Source organism: Rattus norvegicus, chromosome 19 (genome assembly GCF_036323735.1).
Source record: "Rattus norvegicus strain BN/NHsdMcwi chromosome 19, GRCr8, whole genome shotgun sequence".
Classification (NCBI taxonomy): domain Eukaryota; kingdom Metazoa; phylum Chordata; class Mammalia; order Rodentia; family Muridae; genus Rattus; species Rattus norvegicus.
Window position 1 is genome coordinate 66,697,596 of NC_086037.1, and position 17,546 is coordinate 66,715,141.

Consider the following 17,546-nt stretch of genomic DNA (forward strand, 5'->3'; position numbering starts at 1 on the left):
CACCATCATCACCATCATCACCACCACCACCATCACCATCATCACCATCACCATCATCACCACCACCATCACCACCGTCACCATCGTCACCATCACCACCATCACCATCATCATCACCACCATCACCATCATCATCACCACTATCACCATCATCATCACCACTATCACTATCATTGTCACCACCATACCACCTGTCTTAGGGGTTCCATTGCTGTAAAGAGACACCGTGACCAAGGCAACTCATCAAGAAAAACATTTCACTGGGACTGACTTATAGTTTCTGAGGTTCGGTCCATTATCATCATGACAGGAAGCATGTCAGTGTGTGGGCAGATGTGGTGCTAGAGGAGCCAAGAGTTCTATATCTGGATCCAAAGGCAACATAAGAGACTCTCTTCCACAGTGGGTGGGGCTTGAGCACTAAGAGACCTCAAAGCCCGCCTACACAGTGACACACTTCCTCCAACAAGATCACACTCCTAATAGTAGGACTTCCCGTGGGCCAAGCATATTCAACCACCACACCATAGTGATCACCACCAGCACCAGGCACCATCTCCATCCCCATCCCTGTCAATTTGAAGTCAACCACGCCATCCACAGACTGTCCATCCTGTCCTCCCTTCTGCTGCACTAAGAAAGCAGTCACGTGTTCTTCCTGCTGTCACAAGGCAAGACACCTTCCTTGGCTGGGGTTCCCAGACCAGGAATGGACCTCTGGCTCTAACTGACCCACGCTGAATCTGTCTCCCATGATTCAGGAGTTCATACAGGCAATATGTATGATGGGGAGAGAAGACTGCAGCAGAGAAAGCAAGGCCACAGAGAGCACGAAAAGAAAAGTGTGGCAAGAAGTTGACTTTAGGACTGAGAAGGCAGAGACTCCAGCTCCAACAGTGGCTACGCCTGGAAATCAGGGGGAGAGGCTTGGGAGAAACTGAGTCAGTTGGGACCTTGACCTTGAACTTCGGGACTCAGAATGTTAGGCAATAGACTGCCATTGCATAACCCCCTGCTCTATGGTCGTTAGTTAGGGCTGGCCCATAGCCCAGGCAATGGACTCACACACTGTTGTGGAAGTAGGTAACAGGGATGGGGTTTGATCAGTAGAGTTCTTGCTAGTATGCAAGAAGGCCTAAGTTCAGTTCCCAGCATAACCCAGGCATGTACACATCTGTAATCCCAGCTTTCAGCGGGACCAGGAGTTCAAGGTCAGCCTGGGCTATATGAGATTTTTAAGTCACTCAAGTGTCAACTGACTTGTGAGCTATGAGGTGTCTAATAGATCTGCTCAATTAGCTCGTCAGAGTGTCAGTGTTGATGTAGAGTTATGGACATCCTAAGTGGACGGCCATAGCTGTGTTACAAACACAGAGCCAAGAACAACGGTAGCAAAAAAAAAAAAACAAGTTGGAGTTTGCATGACTCTTGGCTTAAAACAACAGTCCATTTTGTTCAGAGACTAAACAATGTAAGGCAGTTGGAACCATAGGATTCCCTCCCGGATGGTGTGATATGGTTCTTCTGGGATACTGGGAATCCTTTGTCTATATTTTTATTTTATTTTCTTTTTCTTGCCTATGCACTGTCAGGGTTCCTTACGGCATGGTAACTGCCCCAAGCTCCAGGAGCATTCCGGGAGTTTGAGGCCACCCCTCACAAGCTCATGAGCTAACTTTAGTTGTGTTTGCAAGCTGGTGAGGGGTCAGGGAACAGGAAGGCAGAGCCCACGTAGGGGTGGGAGGAAGGTTGACTCTACCAACATTCATAAGGGAGATTTTGCTTTTGGGGTGGGGGAGTATAGGCAAGATAAATGCAGGTGACACTAGATGGTGACTGAGTTTTTTCTAAAATATTTATGTTTTTATTTTATGTATGTGTGCATCCGTGTGTGTGTGTGTGTGTGTGTGTGTGTGTGTGTGTGTGTGTATTTATACCATATGTGTGCAGTTCAAGTGGGGACCAGTAGAGGGCATCTGAGTCCCGGGAACTGGGGTTACAGCTGATTGTGAGCCATCCAGTGAAGGAGGCTGAGGGAGGGAGGGACTGAAGCTGGTTGCCCACCCAGCAAGATCCATCCCTCCAAGGCTGAAACATTGTATTTTATAGGGGCTTTCTTGACATTTGCAACAATTTCCAGTCAGTTCTCAGTTCTAACTTAATTAACACCTTCTTCCTGGGATGGGTAAGGCATGGGGACTGCACCCAGGACCCCCTGCATACCAGACAAGCATTCTACCTGTGCTCACTCCTCAGTCCACGGCCTTCTTTCAAGGAGACAATCAGGTTCATGTAAGGCTGAAAAACAGATTTCTACATAGAGGAGGCAGAGCGCCACCCCTAGCCCCATCCGTACCCCTACCCGTACTCCCACCGAGTTACAACCAGAAAACATCCTGGGCAGGCACCAGGGAGAGAGCAGCAAAGGACACAGATACCAAGTCTGGGAACTCTCATTAGCAAAGCTCTTATCTAGCAGGGCCAAGTGGGCTTCTAAACAAAGAGAGCCTGTGATTCCACCTGAGATCATCAAGGCAAGATTTCCAGCCAAGCTCAGTCAGTACCCAAGGAGCCCACAGAGGACTGAGGCCATAGCTCAGTGGTAGAGTGCTTACCTAGCACAGGAGCACACAAGGCCCTGATTTCATCTCCAGTGAGAGGCTGCAGGATCCTGTTTGCTAGGGCAGCTTTGCTTCTTCCTTGGCTCTTGTCTTTTTTTTTTTTTTTTTTTTTTTACCTTTCTTTTTTTCGGAGCTGGGGACGGAACCCAGGGCCTTGCGCTTGCTAGGCAAGTGCTCTACCGCTGAGCTAAATCCCCAACCCCCCTTGGCTCTTGTCTTAAGTTGCTGGGTGGTACTGTGTTTAAATCACTTTGGCAAAATTCCCCTTAAAGCCAACCAATACCTCCAGCCCTACTTTATGGGGCAAACGGGTCCAAACTGCACAAACACGCCTCAAATGTCTGTGCTCCAGAGACCAGAGCTCCCGAGCGACCCTGCCGGTGAGAGATGAGAAGGAGGAGTACAGGGGAGGCTGGGCAAGATGGCAGGGAGCAAAAGGCATGCGTGGTTGGGGGTAGCAGTAGCCAGTGTCTGGCTGGAGGCCATCATCACTTACCAGAGGGAACGTGTTTGCCATGCAGTGCTGTGCGAGCAAGGGCTGCAGAGTCAGCAAAAGGGGGCAGGAAATAAAATGGAAGAGGCAATGTGTTGCCAGGCATGGTTTATTCCTACAATGTAGGGGAAGGTGGCAGGTTGAGATCTGAGTATCCCCATCACGGTGCCCATGATAACCCTACCCCTAGATGCTGGAGACCTGGTCCTCGGATCCTCACCGTGACCCATTTGGAACTGTTAGCCCCATTTTACAGGCCAGGCAACTGAACACAGAGACACGAAGTGGCTACCCAAAGTCACACAGCCTAGAAACTGGAATCAGGAAGCGAATCCTAGCCTAAAGAAGACGCGTCTGTGGCCCACCTGACCACATCCTTCTAATAGCTAACAGATTCAACACACCAGTTCATACTCCGTTTAGATTAACACACTGAAACACAGAAGTGAAGCAAGTCTGGGAGGTTGGAGACTCTCTGTATGACAGGCCAATGGGTGGGCTGCTTGGTGATGGTGGGCTATGTGTTAACTTCCAATCAAGTCCAAGATGTGATGCACCCAGCGGTTCACCATAGGCATTCGGAGGGCCATCTGAAGGCGAACCCTGAGTCAGGGACCAGAGTGACTGGAAACCTTGGACACAGAACAGGGACTGGCAGCTTCTCAAAGTCTTTGGGGGGCGGGGAGACTGGGGGCCTTAAGGAGAGGGCGTTGTGCCTAAGACAAGGGGTTGGAGTTGCAATCTGGTTCTGGAAGCACATCGATAATATTGAGAATTCTTTCAGCTGAAGGCAACTCTTCCAGTAGAGACCCCAGATGGCTGCTGGTGCCACCCTGCACTTTTTTTTTTTTTTTTTTTTTTTGCTACCAGCCTAGGACTCTCCACTGCCTGGGCTTACTAGACCGCCTGTCACCACCAGCCCCCACTAACCCCGACCCGGTGCAGCTGTGAAGCCATGCAGACCCCCTCCTCCTCAGTCCAGTGCATTGCCCGCCGGCTGCCATCCCCTGCATGCATTCCGGGAGGACAGGGGATGTGGGCGCCTGCCTTCGGATTGATGGTCCAGGAAATGTGTTTTCAATTAGTCCCAGGATGCTGAGGTCCAAGCATTGTACAGCATCTCTTGGTGGGGGTGGGTAATGAGTGGAGAGAGAGAGACTTAGTAACCGCGGAGAGCGACCCCAAAGAGCGACAGCTTCTGGAGTAGGGGGAGACCTGTTGGCCAGGGCGCAGGGCCCACAGGATTGGGGTGGCCTTGCTCCAAGATGCAAACGGGTGACCCAACTTTCTATTAATTTTGGAGGGGCTAAACACTATTCGCTAAAGATGTGTTTTCCGAGGTGAGCGCCTCCCTGGGGACCCCCCAGAGCCCCTGAAAGAGGGAGGAGAGAGTATGTGTCACAGGGAGAAACCACCTGTGGTTGGCAGGAGCCTCTCGGTCAAGTCGTGGCCCGCGCGGGCCGCGGTGCGGGTGTCCCCGGAGCTGGCGGGGTGGGGACCGCGCGGCCCTCCACTGCCTGCGGCGCCCGCGCCTCCGCCGGGCTCCCGACCGCGGCGTGCGCTCGCGGTGCCCGGTTCCTTCCCGTTACGCAGTTCCTGTCCCTTTAAATCCCAGCCCCTGGCAGCGGAGACTGGGGCGCGCGGGCCGGACCCCGGCCAGGGGAGGGGCAGGGCGCCCCGGGGTCCCCGCGTGCGCGCGCGCGCGGCCGCCAGCGCCCCTCTCCAGGCGGCCGCGCGCCTGCCGGGGCCCGGAGCGCACGCCGCCGCCGCAGTGCCGCCGCCCGGTCCGGCCGGGATCGGTGCAGCCGCGCGCGCCGCCGCCCGCGGGCCCCGCCGCCCGGGCCTGAGCCGCGCCCCGCGCCCTCCCGCTCCCGGGGCGCGCGGCGAGGGGCCCTGGCGGCGAGGTGGAGCCGCGGGCACCAGCCGCTCCCCCGCCCTGCGCCGCCCCTCCCCCGCCTCCTCCCGGTCCTGTCTCCAGCGGGAGCGCGAGACGCTGGTCAGGCTCCGGCGCAGCTCGAAAATGAACAATCGCCGCGGGCGGACCTAGAAGCCGCCGCCGGTCCGCGCGCGGGGTCGCGGGCGTGCTTCGTCCTCCCCCTCACCCCCCCCCCCCCGAAAAGAGCATCGCAACAAAAAGCCAGCCAGCCAACCAAGACTCCGGTTTGTTGATCGCCTTGTTTCTTTCTTTTTTTTTTTTTCACCGCTTGCGGGATTCGCAAACCGCGTTACATGCATGTCCAGTGGGGGTAGGTTTAATTTTGACGATGGAGGGTCCTACTGCGGAGGCTGGGAGGACGGCAAGGCGCACGGCCATGGCGTCTGCACCGGCCCGAAGGGCCAGGGCGAATACACCGGCTCGTGGAGCCACGGCTTTGAGGTGCTGGGCGTCTACACCTGGCCAAGCGGCAACACGTACCAAGGCACCTGGGCGCAGGGCAAGCGCCACGGCATCGGCCTGGAGAGCAAGGGGAAGTGGGTGTACAAGGGCGAGTGGACGCACGGATTTAAGGGGCGCTACGGGGTGCGGGAGTGCACGGGCAACGGAGCCAAATACGAAGGGACCTGGAGCAACGGACTGCAGGATGGCTACGGCACGGAGACCTACTCGGATGGAGGTAGGTGCGGGCGGCGGTGGCGGGGGAGGAATGGGGACCGTCCCCCTCTTTCTCCTTCTGTTTATCTCCCGGGAAGTTGAGCCTCGCCTTCCAGTTGGGCTGTGGGCTCCTGGGGCATCTTCTAGATTCCCAGGAGGCCTCAGCGGGCCCCTGGCCACAGGTTGCCCCACGCTTGATTGGGACAGTGGCCCATGCCAACCCACGGGTTGGGGGCTCTCCAGCATCAGGGCCCGGCCCCTGCCGCAGCAGCCGAGCCAAAGTCTCGGCATATCCTGAGGAGCAGGCCAGAGATTTGCACCTGCCAGAAGGCCAGGCCGGGTCCTCTGCCACCTCTGGGACCTGCCAAGGCAGGAGGGGCCTGGAGATAGACCCTTCCCCTCCTTTAGTATTGCCTTCCCGGTATCCCCAGAGTCAGGCCCTGGTTGGTTTCTTGTTTTCCTGCGGTGCTTAGGGCCTCCCTCAGTCCTAAAGCAACCCAGGCCAATGGAGAGGGAGCGCTGGGAGCGCCAGAGGCGGGGGATGCCGACCAAACCAAACAGCAAAGCAATAAACTTCTAGGTGGTTGGACACAGGCTGTCGAAGCAGGCTGCTGGAGGGAGGGAGCGAGGGAGGGAGGAGGCCCATCTGTTTAGCGGGAGCCCAGGAATCTGGCCATTCAGTGGCGGAATCATTTTCACCTTTAGTGTAGGGAATCGCTCTGCGCCTCCAGTTTAAGATGCCACCACAGTCAGGGCAGAGCCGGTGCCGGAAGCCAGGCAACTGCCGGCGGCGTGATGGTTTCTGTTCAGAAGTCCTAGCTGGCTTGGCAGCCTCCAGTCCAATGTCACTTCTCAGCAGCGCTGAGACCTCGGGAACAGTTATAGGTCCTGGAAGTCAGACCCCCCAAAGCAGCCTCTGCCTGGAGGCCCCCTCCCCCTTGGGGCGCTTATCCCAAGAGGCTGTTCTTTTGCCTCCCTCTGGGCCTGGGCGGCTTCAGGATTTTCTGCACGGATGCCTGGGAAGGGAGCGAGCTGCAGCAATGACTTGGGCTTCTGCGGGGGGGGATAGCGAGCTCTATGGAGCCTGTGTGTGTGTTCTCCTGCCTGAAGCCAGCACCTGCTCCCGGCCACATCTAGGAGTGATGAGGGCTGGAAAGTAATTATTATTTTGGCTTATGCAACTGAAAGACAGGGTTCGTTATTATCCGAAGAGGAGGCGGAGTCTGGGCAGTTAATTATATAATACTCCTGCCTGTCTGCGCCTTGCCCAACCCTGGTCCCAGGCGGCCTTTCCTGTACTGTTGTTTTCTTGGATTGGCCTGGAGAGTTTCCCTGACCCTGGGGCATTGAGGCCCTCCTGAGGTTCCAGGCCTGCGTGTGCCTCTGTGTGTGTGTGTGTGTGTGTGTGTGTGTGTGTGTGTGTGTGTGTGTACTCTTGGTTAGGTCCTTGCAGCAAGTGTGGGTGACCAAGGTGGGTGGTCCAGCAGCTTGGTGTTCCCAGCAGGGATCCTTAGCAGGCAAGTGTAGCCCAGGGCAGTTGTCACCTGGGCCTCTGGCTAGACAGTTCTGCAAAACTGCCTTCTGGAGGTACTGCTTCGGAAGAGCTATCCTGGTGCCCTGGGCTGACTGGACCCAAAGGGAGGGGAGAAGCCCAGAATACCTAAGGGTGAGGCCCTCCCTGTGCTGAGACCCGCCCACGCTATAGCAATTTCTATTGGCCTAAAGAATTCTTGCCACCAACAAATATGTATTGAGCACTTACTATGGCCAGATGTGGTAAGCTCTGGGATCCCAGGAGCAGGCCAAGCAGACATGATCTTCCCAGTGTGTTCACTTAGGAGGAAGGCTCTCCATGGGGAGCTGGGAACAGGCACTGAGCCTGTCAGGGAGTCGGGGCCTGGTGTGCTGAGACTATCCCTTAGCTGACGCCTTGAGGAGATGCTTCCTAAGCTTTTGGCCTCCTGCAGTACCTCCTTGCCCCCACATCCCACCTGGTCCAGTCTACTTTGAAGAGAAATCAAAGGGACCATGGATGGATATGTGTGTGCAGAGATTAAGAGCTTAGCCTTGGCAGAATCCCCTTGTGTCAGGGCCACAACACCTTACTTCTCGATGCTACCTCGCTTTGCACAGGGGCGCTCTTTTTGCCCTCAACCCCTCAAGGAAATTTCAGTTCTTAACCCTTTCCCTGGAGTGCATGGCAGAGAGGTAGGCATGTGGAAATGGGCTTCAGGGACAGATCTCTCTCTTGGATGTTGACATAGCACGACTGAAATTAAACTGGCCCTCCCTGCTCTAGGGTTCAGGTCCATGTTTCTGCTCACAACTAGCTTTCCATATGGTAGGAGTGACCGTGGAGGATTCAGACCCTGGGGAAATCATTCAGCAAAGCCTGGGTGGGCTGTGGCCAACTGCAGCAGAGGGTCCTGGCCTGGATACCATGTCCCTTACCTGGCACCAGGGTCCAGTTGAGGATGATGGGTTCTCTTGAGTGAGCAGTCCTGGTTTGGGCTTTACATGGAGCTGGGAATTTGGGGGCAGACATCAGCAGTGCTCCACAACTTTTGCTCAGTATCCAAGGCTGACTTGGAGAAGTGGTCGTTGTCATGAACAGAACATGTGTTCTGCAGTCAGCTGTCGTTGGTACGGAATCCGTTCCGATTGGGGACACTTCTGCCAAGCCCTTCTGCATCTTGCCCTCCCCCAGGCACAGCCAGACATTGTTCCTGATGGGAGCCCATTGAGCCACTCTTTTTTTTTTTTTTTTTTTTTTTTTTTTTTTTTTTTTTTTTGAGCTGGGGACCGAACCCAGGGCTTTGCGCTTCCTAGGTAAGCGCTCTACCACTGAGCTAAATCCCCAGCCCCCCATTGAGCCACTCTTGAAGTCTATATGGAAGCCTGGGAATGGGGTCAGGGCTTCAGCTTTTGGGGGGTTGACCACCTGGCCTTGAATCCTGGCTCTGCTGTGTGACTTTGGGCAAGTGGCTTAGCCTCTCTGAGTTTCTGTCTCTTTTTGCAAAGGGATAATACCGTGAAGTGGGTGAGGATTGGAGTTCCCGTCTCTGCCAGGAACGAGGTTGGCATTCTCTTCATCCTTACAGTTTACAACATGCAGTGGACATAAGGTTAGCAAGTCTTAGCAGGACTTAGGCAGGACTGAGGAGGTGAGCATGCAGGTGAGAGTCGGAGGTGACAGGTGATGACGCTTACTGTGTCTTTTACACCTGTGCAACAGAGGCTTAGAGCCAGGAGCCTCGGGAAGAGGCGGGATTCTAAGTTCGCTTTTCGTCGCTTCCCGTCCCTATAAACTCCCTTTGTGAACTGTCTACTCTACATCCACTTTCCCCGTGTCAGGGGCAGTACCCCTAGGTACAGGCAGACACATGCTCCAGCAGTCATTGCTGCCCACCTATTGAGAACCGGGGACCTCCTTACTTTCTGAAGACAAACAAGGCTTCCTTTGGATGTCTTGGACCAAAAAGTCACCCCCTCCCCCAGATAAACCCTCCTACACTCTGAGAGATGAGTCACCGAACGCCCCGGCCTCCCCACTCCCCATACGAGCAGGTCCCGTTCACCGGCCCAGATTCCACAGCCCACACACATCACACACACCCACAGTAAGAACTCAGATCCACCCAGGCGCCTGCGCACACACAGCGTGCACAATACACCTGCCACCCGCGGATCTTCCACCCTGTCCCCCGAAGCAGCCACGTGCACCTCCTGGCTTTGTTTGCTCCTCCATAGCAGAGGGCCAGAATTCCTGACACCCTGTATATACAGAGTTCTGAAGAGAGGCCCCTGCAGCTGTTTTCGTTTTGAATGTAAGCCCCTGGCACGGCTGCCCCTTGTGAAGGGAGACTGATATCCGACAATATAAACTGTGTTTTTCTTTTAGTCAGCACCCGGGTTTGAACCTACGGCCTTGCGATGCCTGGTAGACACTGTCACCAAGTGACATCCCCAGCCTTCTTTTTTACTTAGAAAAAAAAAGTGTGTGTGTGTGTGTGTGTGTGTGTGTGTGTGTGTGTGTGTGTGTAAAACATACCTGTATATTTATATATAAATATTAGATAAGGTCTTCCTAAGTTGTTTAGGATGGTCTTAAACTGGTCATCCTCCTGCCTCAATCTCTTGAGTGCTTGGGATTCCAGGTCTGTGCTAGCATACCTGCCTACTTAAACTACCTTTCATGCTTGGCTACGAGGAAAGCTTTGGGGTTTTTATGTTTTTGTTTTTGTTTAAAAGCTGGGTAAAGGGTGGTACAGCCCCATCAGCTCATCTACACAGATACTCCTCCTGGAGAAGCTTGGCTCTGAAGGGGACACACACCCCTACAGGGAACATGAAAGCTTCCCACAGGCTCTCTTCCCCATAGGGGAGGGGGATGTTGACAGGCTCCATCAGGTGAAAGGAGACAGAGCAAATGACTAACTTTGTTCCAATTATAGCTGAGAAAGAGAGTTGCTGAAAGCGTTCCCTCCACCACCTCAGCCTCAACTGCTGGCATTGGAGCACAAGCGTCGACTGATAGCACCTGGTGTGGAGTCCTGGATGCTAATGTCACTGACCTGCTATGAGGACCTGGGATATCTCTGGAAGAGATATTTCTAGTGTTGGGGTACACTTTCTCCTCAGGACCTATGACTCCATAATTCTCAGTATAACTGGCAGACTGTGCTAACAGAACGCCCTCCACAGTAGCCCCATGTCCCTTGGAGGACACGACGCTGTATAGAATTCTGGTCTTTTTGTCATAGTTATGTGTTTTGTTTCTTCTGAGAAGGGATTTACTGAGTAGCCCAGGCTAGCCTAATATTCTCTCTGTAGCCAAGGCTGAGCTAGACTTACAGAAATCCTTCTGTTTCTGTCTCCTGAATGGAAATCCCTTTTTGTTGAATGCTTAACAGGTTTTTAATTTAGTGTGTGTGTGTGTGTGTGTGTGTGTGTGTGTGTGTGTGTAGTATGGACAAGTGTGGGTGTGTATAGAACAGTTGTAGAGGCTGGAGGACAGACACCTCCTTCCACCTTCCTGTGGGCTCTGTGGCTTGAACTCAGGTTATCAGGCACATACAGAATGTCCCTTTATGCACTGAGCCATCTCGCTGGCCCTTGTATTTTCTCACTGAGATGGGCTCTTATGTTGCCCAAGCTGACCTTGAACACTCTGTACCTGAGGATGACCCTTTCACTTCTTATCACCCAGCCTCGACCTCCTGAGTGTTTTAGGATTGCAGGTGTGGATCACCACACACCCTGTGTGCTGCTGGGGCTCAACAAACTCAAGGCTTCTTGTGTGCTGTGCAGGAACTCTAACAACGGAGCTTTATCCCCAGCTCTGCGTCTTTTTTCTTTTTTTAAGTATTTGTTTTATTTGGGTTCCTGGGTGCCAGGCTGCAGGTGGAAATGTCAGAGGACGTAGCAGAGCAGGGATTGGTTCTTTCTCCCTCCATGTGGGTCTGACAGCATACACACAAATCACAGCCTTGCCAGCGGGTATGCTTACCCACTGAGTGGGCTCTGTCCTGGGTTTCTGTTTGAGCTGGATGGTTTCTGGATACGGCGTCTTCAGCACCTTGGAGAGCGCCCTTGCTCGCAGAAGGTGCAGCCACAGAGCAGGTGACTTTCTCAGGCCACGCCCAGTGGGCTCCAGAGTAAACTCCCCGGTGTGGTTGTGCTGTGTGCCTAGTAAGTGTGTGTCTACCGTTCTGTCCACTGTTCATGTTGCAAGACACATGACTGGTCCAGCTGCTGGTCTGTCTCACCCTGTGCTACCCTTCTGATTTTCTCCCAGCACTGTTGGGGCGAGTCTGGGTGAGGCTTCAGACAGACTGGCTGCCCTACACGCACGCAGTCCAAGGCTTACTCCCATTTTAGGTTGTATGCTCTGTTCATGGAATGTGGCTGGTGCATGGCAGATGGAAGAATGTCTCTGTCTGTGGTGGCCGATGAGAGAGCATCTTGTGCTTTCTCTTTAGATCGGCCTTAATGGATTAATCACCTAGAGCAGTCCTGTCCACCCCACTGGACTCTAGCCACATGCAACCATTTGCATTTAAATCTAATTAAATGGAGTACAATTGAGGAGTCAGCTCCTTGGTGCGACAGCCACATCTCCAGTGCTTTGTGGGCCGTGGAACAGTGGCAGCTGTGGTGGACAGCACAGACAGGGACTGTCACTGCCATCATAGAAAGGCTTATACAACATGGCGGCCTGGAGTATATCCCCTGCAGGAGGGGATGTTGCTGGTGGCCATTGCCATGTGTTATCAGCATGCGGTGTTCAGCGGTCAGTCGTTGGACTTGATGTTTAGTTTCCTTCACCCTCGTTCTTGATGCCATTTCCTTCAGACAGTTGGAGTGTCCAGGTGGAAACATCACTGTAAGATGTGTGTTTTGGTCAGCCTCATCACCTTGGGCCTCTGTCTACTGTATCCCTGTTACAGTGTTTTGTTACTGGCTTGGACAACCGGAATTCGAGTCAAGGAAGACGGTGGCACTTGGTGGATGAATAACAGTATTAGTGCCCTAGGGGTGAGATGCACGGATGTCTGGAGAAGGTTCTGGACCTCTGCTATGCAAGCACTCTTTCCTTGCAGAGTGCTGGAAAGAGAGGTGTGTGGCCCTCTCCCTACCTGCGTGAGAACCACCTCTCTGGGGCTGCCCTCCTCGGCTGGAAGCAGCTGGTTGTAAGGAGCCTCTCAGGGAGAGCCTGCTCTGTTCAGGCCACAGTGCAGCAACAAGGCCTGCCTTGTGTCAGCTACATTTGTTGGCCTGGCTGTGTGCAGGGCGTGGTTTGCAGGAACAGAGGGGACTAGAAACAAGAAATAGGGTGACAGGACCCCCTGGAAATGCAAGCTGTCTGGACACAGATGCCAAATATGTAGCATAGACTTTAGAGATGCTGAAGAGAAGTCCCACAAACCAGAGTTTCACGTGTGTTCTGAGGGGCAGCAGACACCTCCCAGGGCAGAAAGGTCCCAGCTGTGTTTGGAAGATCCCATACGTATGCCCTCCACTTGCCCCATCCCCCACCCACTCTCCAAATTCCTGCCCTCATGAGAACCGTCTGTTCCTTCCTCCACCCGAGTTTCCCAGACTCCAGTGGGGCATTGGCCTCCTCCTGCTCAGCTGGTGCCCCCCAACAATGTCACAGGTACTCACCTGAACCAGGATGGGCCCGAAGGGGCAAACACTATCCTGAGAACCAAAGGCAAACAAAGAAGGGACCTCCTCCCTGAGTCGAGGCCAGCAGGTGCAGAAAGCTGTGCCTGAACACAGATTGTCAGTCCTCTTGACTTTCTGACTGGGACGTCACTCAGAAGATAGACAGAGCTCAAGCAGGGCTAGTGCTGATCCAGGGGGTGCTCTGAGAACCACAGCGTAGCCAGGTGCCTCCCACCCCTGCTATGGCCCCTGACCTGTGAGACAACCTGTATGTTCTGGAGGTGACCTGGGTCCTGATGTGCCCACATCTCAGCTGAGCACCAAGTCTGTTTGGAGTGCTTCGTGGGACACCATGACCTGGGCTTACCCAAAAGTGCTGGCCAAGGGGTGGCTGAGCCCTGGGGTGCTCCATGAATTCCCCAGGTGAGGCTGGTGCCTGCCTCCAAGGAAGCCCTTTGGGTCCAGACGACTCCAGCTTTTGTCAGAACCCAAAAGTCCATCCATCCCTGGTGGATTTTAAGCTTGAAAATCAGACTTAGGGAGTGGCTTCCCAGGCTGGTGTTTGAGAAAAGCAGGTGGCCCCGGGATGGTTGTAGCAGAGAGAGCTGTTAAACTCTGCGCCCGTGCTTCAGGAAGTAGCTGAGGGGACCTGGCCATTCCCAAGCACAGTGGCCATGGCTTGGTCTTTGCCACCATCGGCAGATGACCTTTTCTGTGGCTGTGCTGGCTAATTTTGATTGTAGACTTGATTGAATTAGGAACAGCCTGGGGCACGGGTGAAGCCTGCTTTGGGTGTGTCTGTGAGAGCATTTCCACAGAGGGTTAATGGAGAAGAAGAGGCACCCTGAGTGTGGGGCTGTCATCTCATACTGACTAAAAAGGATGAGTGGAGATAAAGATGAACCTTATCTCTCCCTGCCCAAACTGGGCACGAGCAGCCTCCTTCTCCTGCAGCCAGAGCCGTGACCACCTCCTGCTCACAGATCTGTGACCAAATGCACTGCCTCACCCAAAATGGGGCAGACCTGATGCTCACAGCCTGGAGCCCCCCAAACTGTAATGGATAGACAACATACTATGCCCTTTCTGGTGGTTTGTATGTGCTTGGTCCAGGGAGTGGCACTATTAGGAGGTGTGGCCTTGTTGGAGGAAGTGTGTCACTGTGGGTGTGGACTTTGAGACCCTCATCCTAGCTGCCTGGAAGCTAGTCTTCTAGTCTTTTCGTGGCTTCCTTCAGATGAAGACGTAGAACTCTCAGCTCCTCCTGCACCATGCCTGCCTGGATGCTGCCATGTTCCCGCCTTGATGATGATGGACTGAACCTCTGAGCCTGTAAGCCAGCCCCAAATTAAATGTTGTCCTTTATAAGAGTTGCCTTGGTTATGGTGTCTGCTCACAGCAGTAAAACCCTGACTCTTTAAGACAGTTACCAACACAGAGGAAGGCTGGGGAGCTCCAGGCAGAGCTGCCTTGGGGCAGGCAAGCTGGTTAGTTTTCAACTCTAACTAGAGTCACCTGAGAAGAGGGAACTTCAATTGAGAAACTGCCTCTATCAGGTTGTCCTGTGGGCAAGCCTGTGGGGGCATCAGCTTGATTAATGGCTGATATGGGAGGGCCCCGCCCATTGTGGGTGGAGCCACTGCTGGGCATGCTGTCCTGGGTGCTATAAGAAAGCAGGCTGAGCAAGCCATGAAGAGCCAGTCAGTGACAGTGTTCCTCCTCTGTGGGTTCTGCTTGGGTTCCTGCCCTGACTTCCGTCACTGATAGATGTGACAGTAAAATGTAAGCCAAATGAACCCTTCCCTTCCTCCCCAAGTTGCTCTCGGTCAGTGTATTAGCCCGGTAACCAAATAGAAACCACGAGAGTCTGTGTCACGGTCCCTCAGGCATGCTCAGAGACTGGCGTGTGGCGGGCTTGCACCCTGAGAGGCAGAAAATGGCATTTGATAACATTTTCAGTAATAACTTTATTGAGGTATAATTCACATAAAAACTCACTCTCTTCGCTGCACACTGTGGCGTTTTTTAGTGTGTTCACAGTTGGGGTCTTCTCCCACGAGTCTAACTTTTTTCCCCTCATTTCTGTCGGCGTGCGCGTGCACACACTGGTGCATGCACATCTCAGTCAAAGCAGACTGCAGGGGCTCCTCCTTAGGTGCCATGCTTGTTCTGTGTGAGACAGAGTCTCTCACTGGCTTGACCTTGCTGGCTAGGCTGAATGGCTAGTGAACTCTAGAGATCAGCCGTCTCTGCCGCTCCATAACAAGCAGGTACCGCCATGTCTGGCTTATTCGTGTGGCTTCTGGGGACTGAAATCTCTGACTTTTGTTCTTCCATAGTCTGGACTCTGAGAATAGAGCAGGGTCTCACTGTAGCTCAGGCTGTCCTGCCTCAGCCCGCCCCCAACCCCAAGTTCTGAGATCACAGATCTGCACCACCAGCCTGTCTGGAACACTTTCCAGATCCAACCATCTCCTCACCTCTCTTTGTTGCCTGGTGACCATTGGCTTGCTTCATGTTCCCAGGCCTACTTTGGATGTTTCACATGAACATGTGAGATCATGCATGTGTGTGTCCCTGTGTGACTGGCCCCTTCACCGAGCATGACGTTCTCATTCCTCCATACCCACTCTTCATTCCTTTTTTCTGCCTGAGTAGTACTCCATTATCTGGTGGACACATGTTCCTTTCTTGGGCTTTTGCACCCATTCCACCTTCTGGCTGTGGCGAGCAGCTCTGCTCTGACTCTGTGTGTATGTATGTTTTGGTTATCTCAGGGATACCGGGAGTGGATTCTCAGGGTTCTGTGGGGTGAGGAACCAGCTGCCCATCTGCTGCGCTGTCTCCCATTCCTGCCTGCAGTGTGGTGAACCCAGGCTCACCCCTACCTAGTACTATTGCCTGTCTGAATGCAGCCATCACGGTCCACGTGTCTTGCTGTGGCTATGTTCATGCTTCCTTTGGTGCTGGGTGTTGGCGTCTCTTCACGTACATCCAGCGTGTGCTATTGACGATGTCTGAGCTCTGCACTGTTGAGGATTTGTCCCTTTTTAAACCCCATTGCTTTTTCTTGCTCCATTCTAGGGCTTTCTGTAGATGGTGTCTGTGAGTGCTGGTCGGGAAGGAGGCAGACCACTAGAGATCTCCTCAGGGTCACCTTCTTTCTTTCTCCCAGAGCTCCCAGCACTGTGCCAGGCGCACAGTGGGTGCTTAGCAGGGGTCACTGCTCATGGTCTTTGTCAGGGTCACTGGGTTCTCAGCAGAGCCTGGGACACACAACAGCTGGCTCTGGGGACGTACACAGAGCCCAGGACTATTAGGCTGTTGGTCGCTCTGGAGTAGCCCATGTTGGTTCCTTACTTGGTGTTGGTGGAGCAGAGGGCATTGGAGACAGGGTGGTGGTGTCTGTAACCAGGGGAAAACCATCGGGGGAGTAACTTTGGATGGAGAGTCTGTGATGGCAGGCTGGCAGGAGGGGCTGCCGGGCCTCCGAGCCTGCAGAAGGAGCCTGTGGCACGTCAGGGAGTGTTTTGTGGCTTGCTGGCTAGGAGGAGCAAAGCAGCCTAGCCTGTCCATGTCTCTGCAGGGACTAAGTGACTGCACCATGTTGGGGGCCACAGGCTTAACTATGCATCGCAGAGAAAACGCGGCAGAAAAACCACATGCAGGGGTTTCCTGGACCAGAGTGGGCTTTGGTAACAGCAACCCGACCATGAGGTAGCTTGCAGCATCAAGCTCTCTGTTAAGTGCAGGAGCAAAGAGAAGAGAATGCATGAGCCCTAGGGAGTTAACAGCCAGTTAGGGGACGGGAGACAGGAGCAGGGTGTGGGAGACCCAGAGGCAGAGATAAGTTCTCAGAGTTAGATGACCCGGGTCCCCCGGTCAAGACCCCACTTTGAATTTCTCCCTCCACACTCTATTTTCTGGAGTATCTATGCCTGAGAGCCTAGTAGTACTTCAGCCTGCCGTGGAGGAGTATGGCAGAGGTTTGAAGATGATGCTGTGGACCATAGGGTGCCACAGAACCCCAGGGCTGTGAGCTGGGTGCTCCCTGGCTTCATGGCATTGCCCACCTGCCTCAGTTTCCAGCCCCATCAGTACTGTGCGTGCTCAATAGAAACTGGTTCTGCCAGTGCCAGGGAATGTAGCCAGCTCCCCACAGTGCCATCTCTAGTCCTAGCCCTGGGAGGTGGTGGCCTGAATCTCTAGAGAGTTCCATCTGCTCAACCCCAGGTATGGCTGGTGACCTGGGAAGATGGTGACACTAAGATAGGATGAGGAAGAGAAACTGAGGTAGTCTCTCAAGGCCATGCCTGGAATGGATTTATAGCTTTTGCAAGTCAGAAGCTGGTAGGCTTAGGCCTGGTGGTGCAACCCCATGTCCCACCCTTGGGCAGGTCAGATGACCTGCCCCAGGTTTTTCTCCTTCCTTTCTGTCTCTAACAGATGACCACCCCTCCTAAAGCCACAAAGGCCTCTCCCTAGAAAACCTCAGAACTCAGTGGCCCTTGTCTTGCGGACACCCCACAGGTGAAGATTTGGGCTCGTTCCTGGAGTGAGGTGTGTTAGAAAGAGCTACTGAAGGACTTGGACTTTAAGGGGGGCCCTAAGCCAATGGAGTTCACTTCAGACTGGTGCTGTCTGAAAGAGAGACCGCTCTCTAGAGAGG

At 53.8% G+C, this 17,546-nt stretch overlaps 1 protein-coding gene across 2 annotated transcripts in view; it reads left to right on the forward strand.

The window, feature by feature from the left end:
- The first annotated feature begins 4,901 nt into the window (after positions 1-4,901).
- Positions 4,902-17,546, forward strand: part of Jph3 (junctophilin 3) — a 61,452-nt gene continuing 48,807 nt past the window's right edge. The window contains exon 1 of one of the 2 annotated variants that reach the window (XM_039097780.2): positions 4,902-5,729. In XM_039097780.2, coding sequence (XP_038953708.1) covers positions 5,348-5,729 — 382 coding nt within the window. In that variant the 5' untranslated portion in view covers positions 4,902-5,347. The remainder of the gene's footprint in view (positions 5,730-17,546) is intronic. The other variant, NM_001107437.1, reaches the window with a different exon arrangement.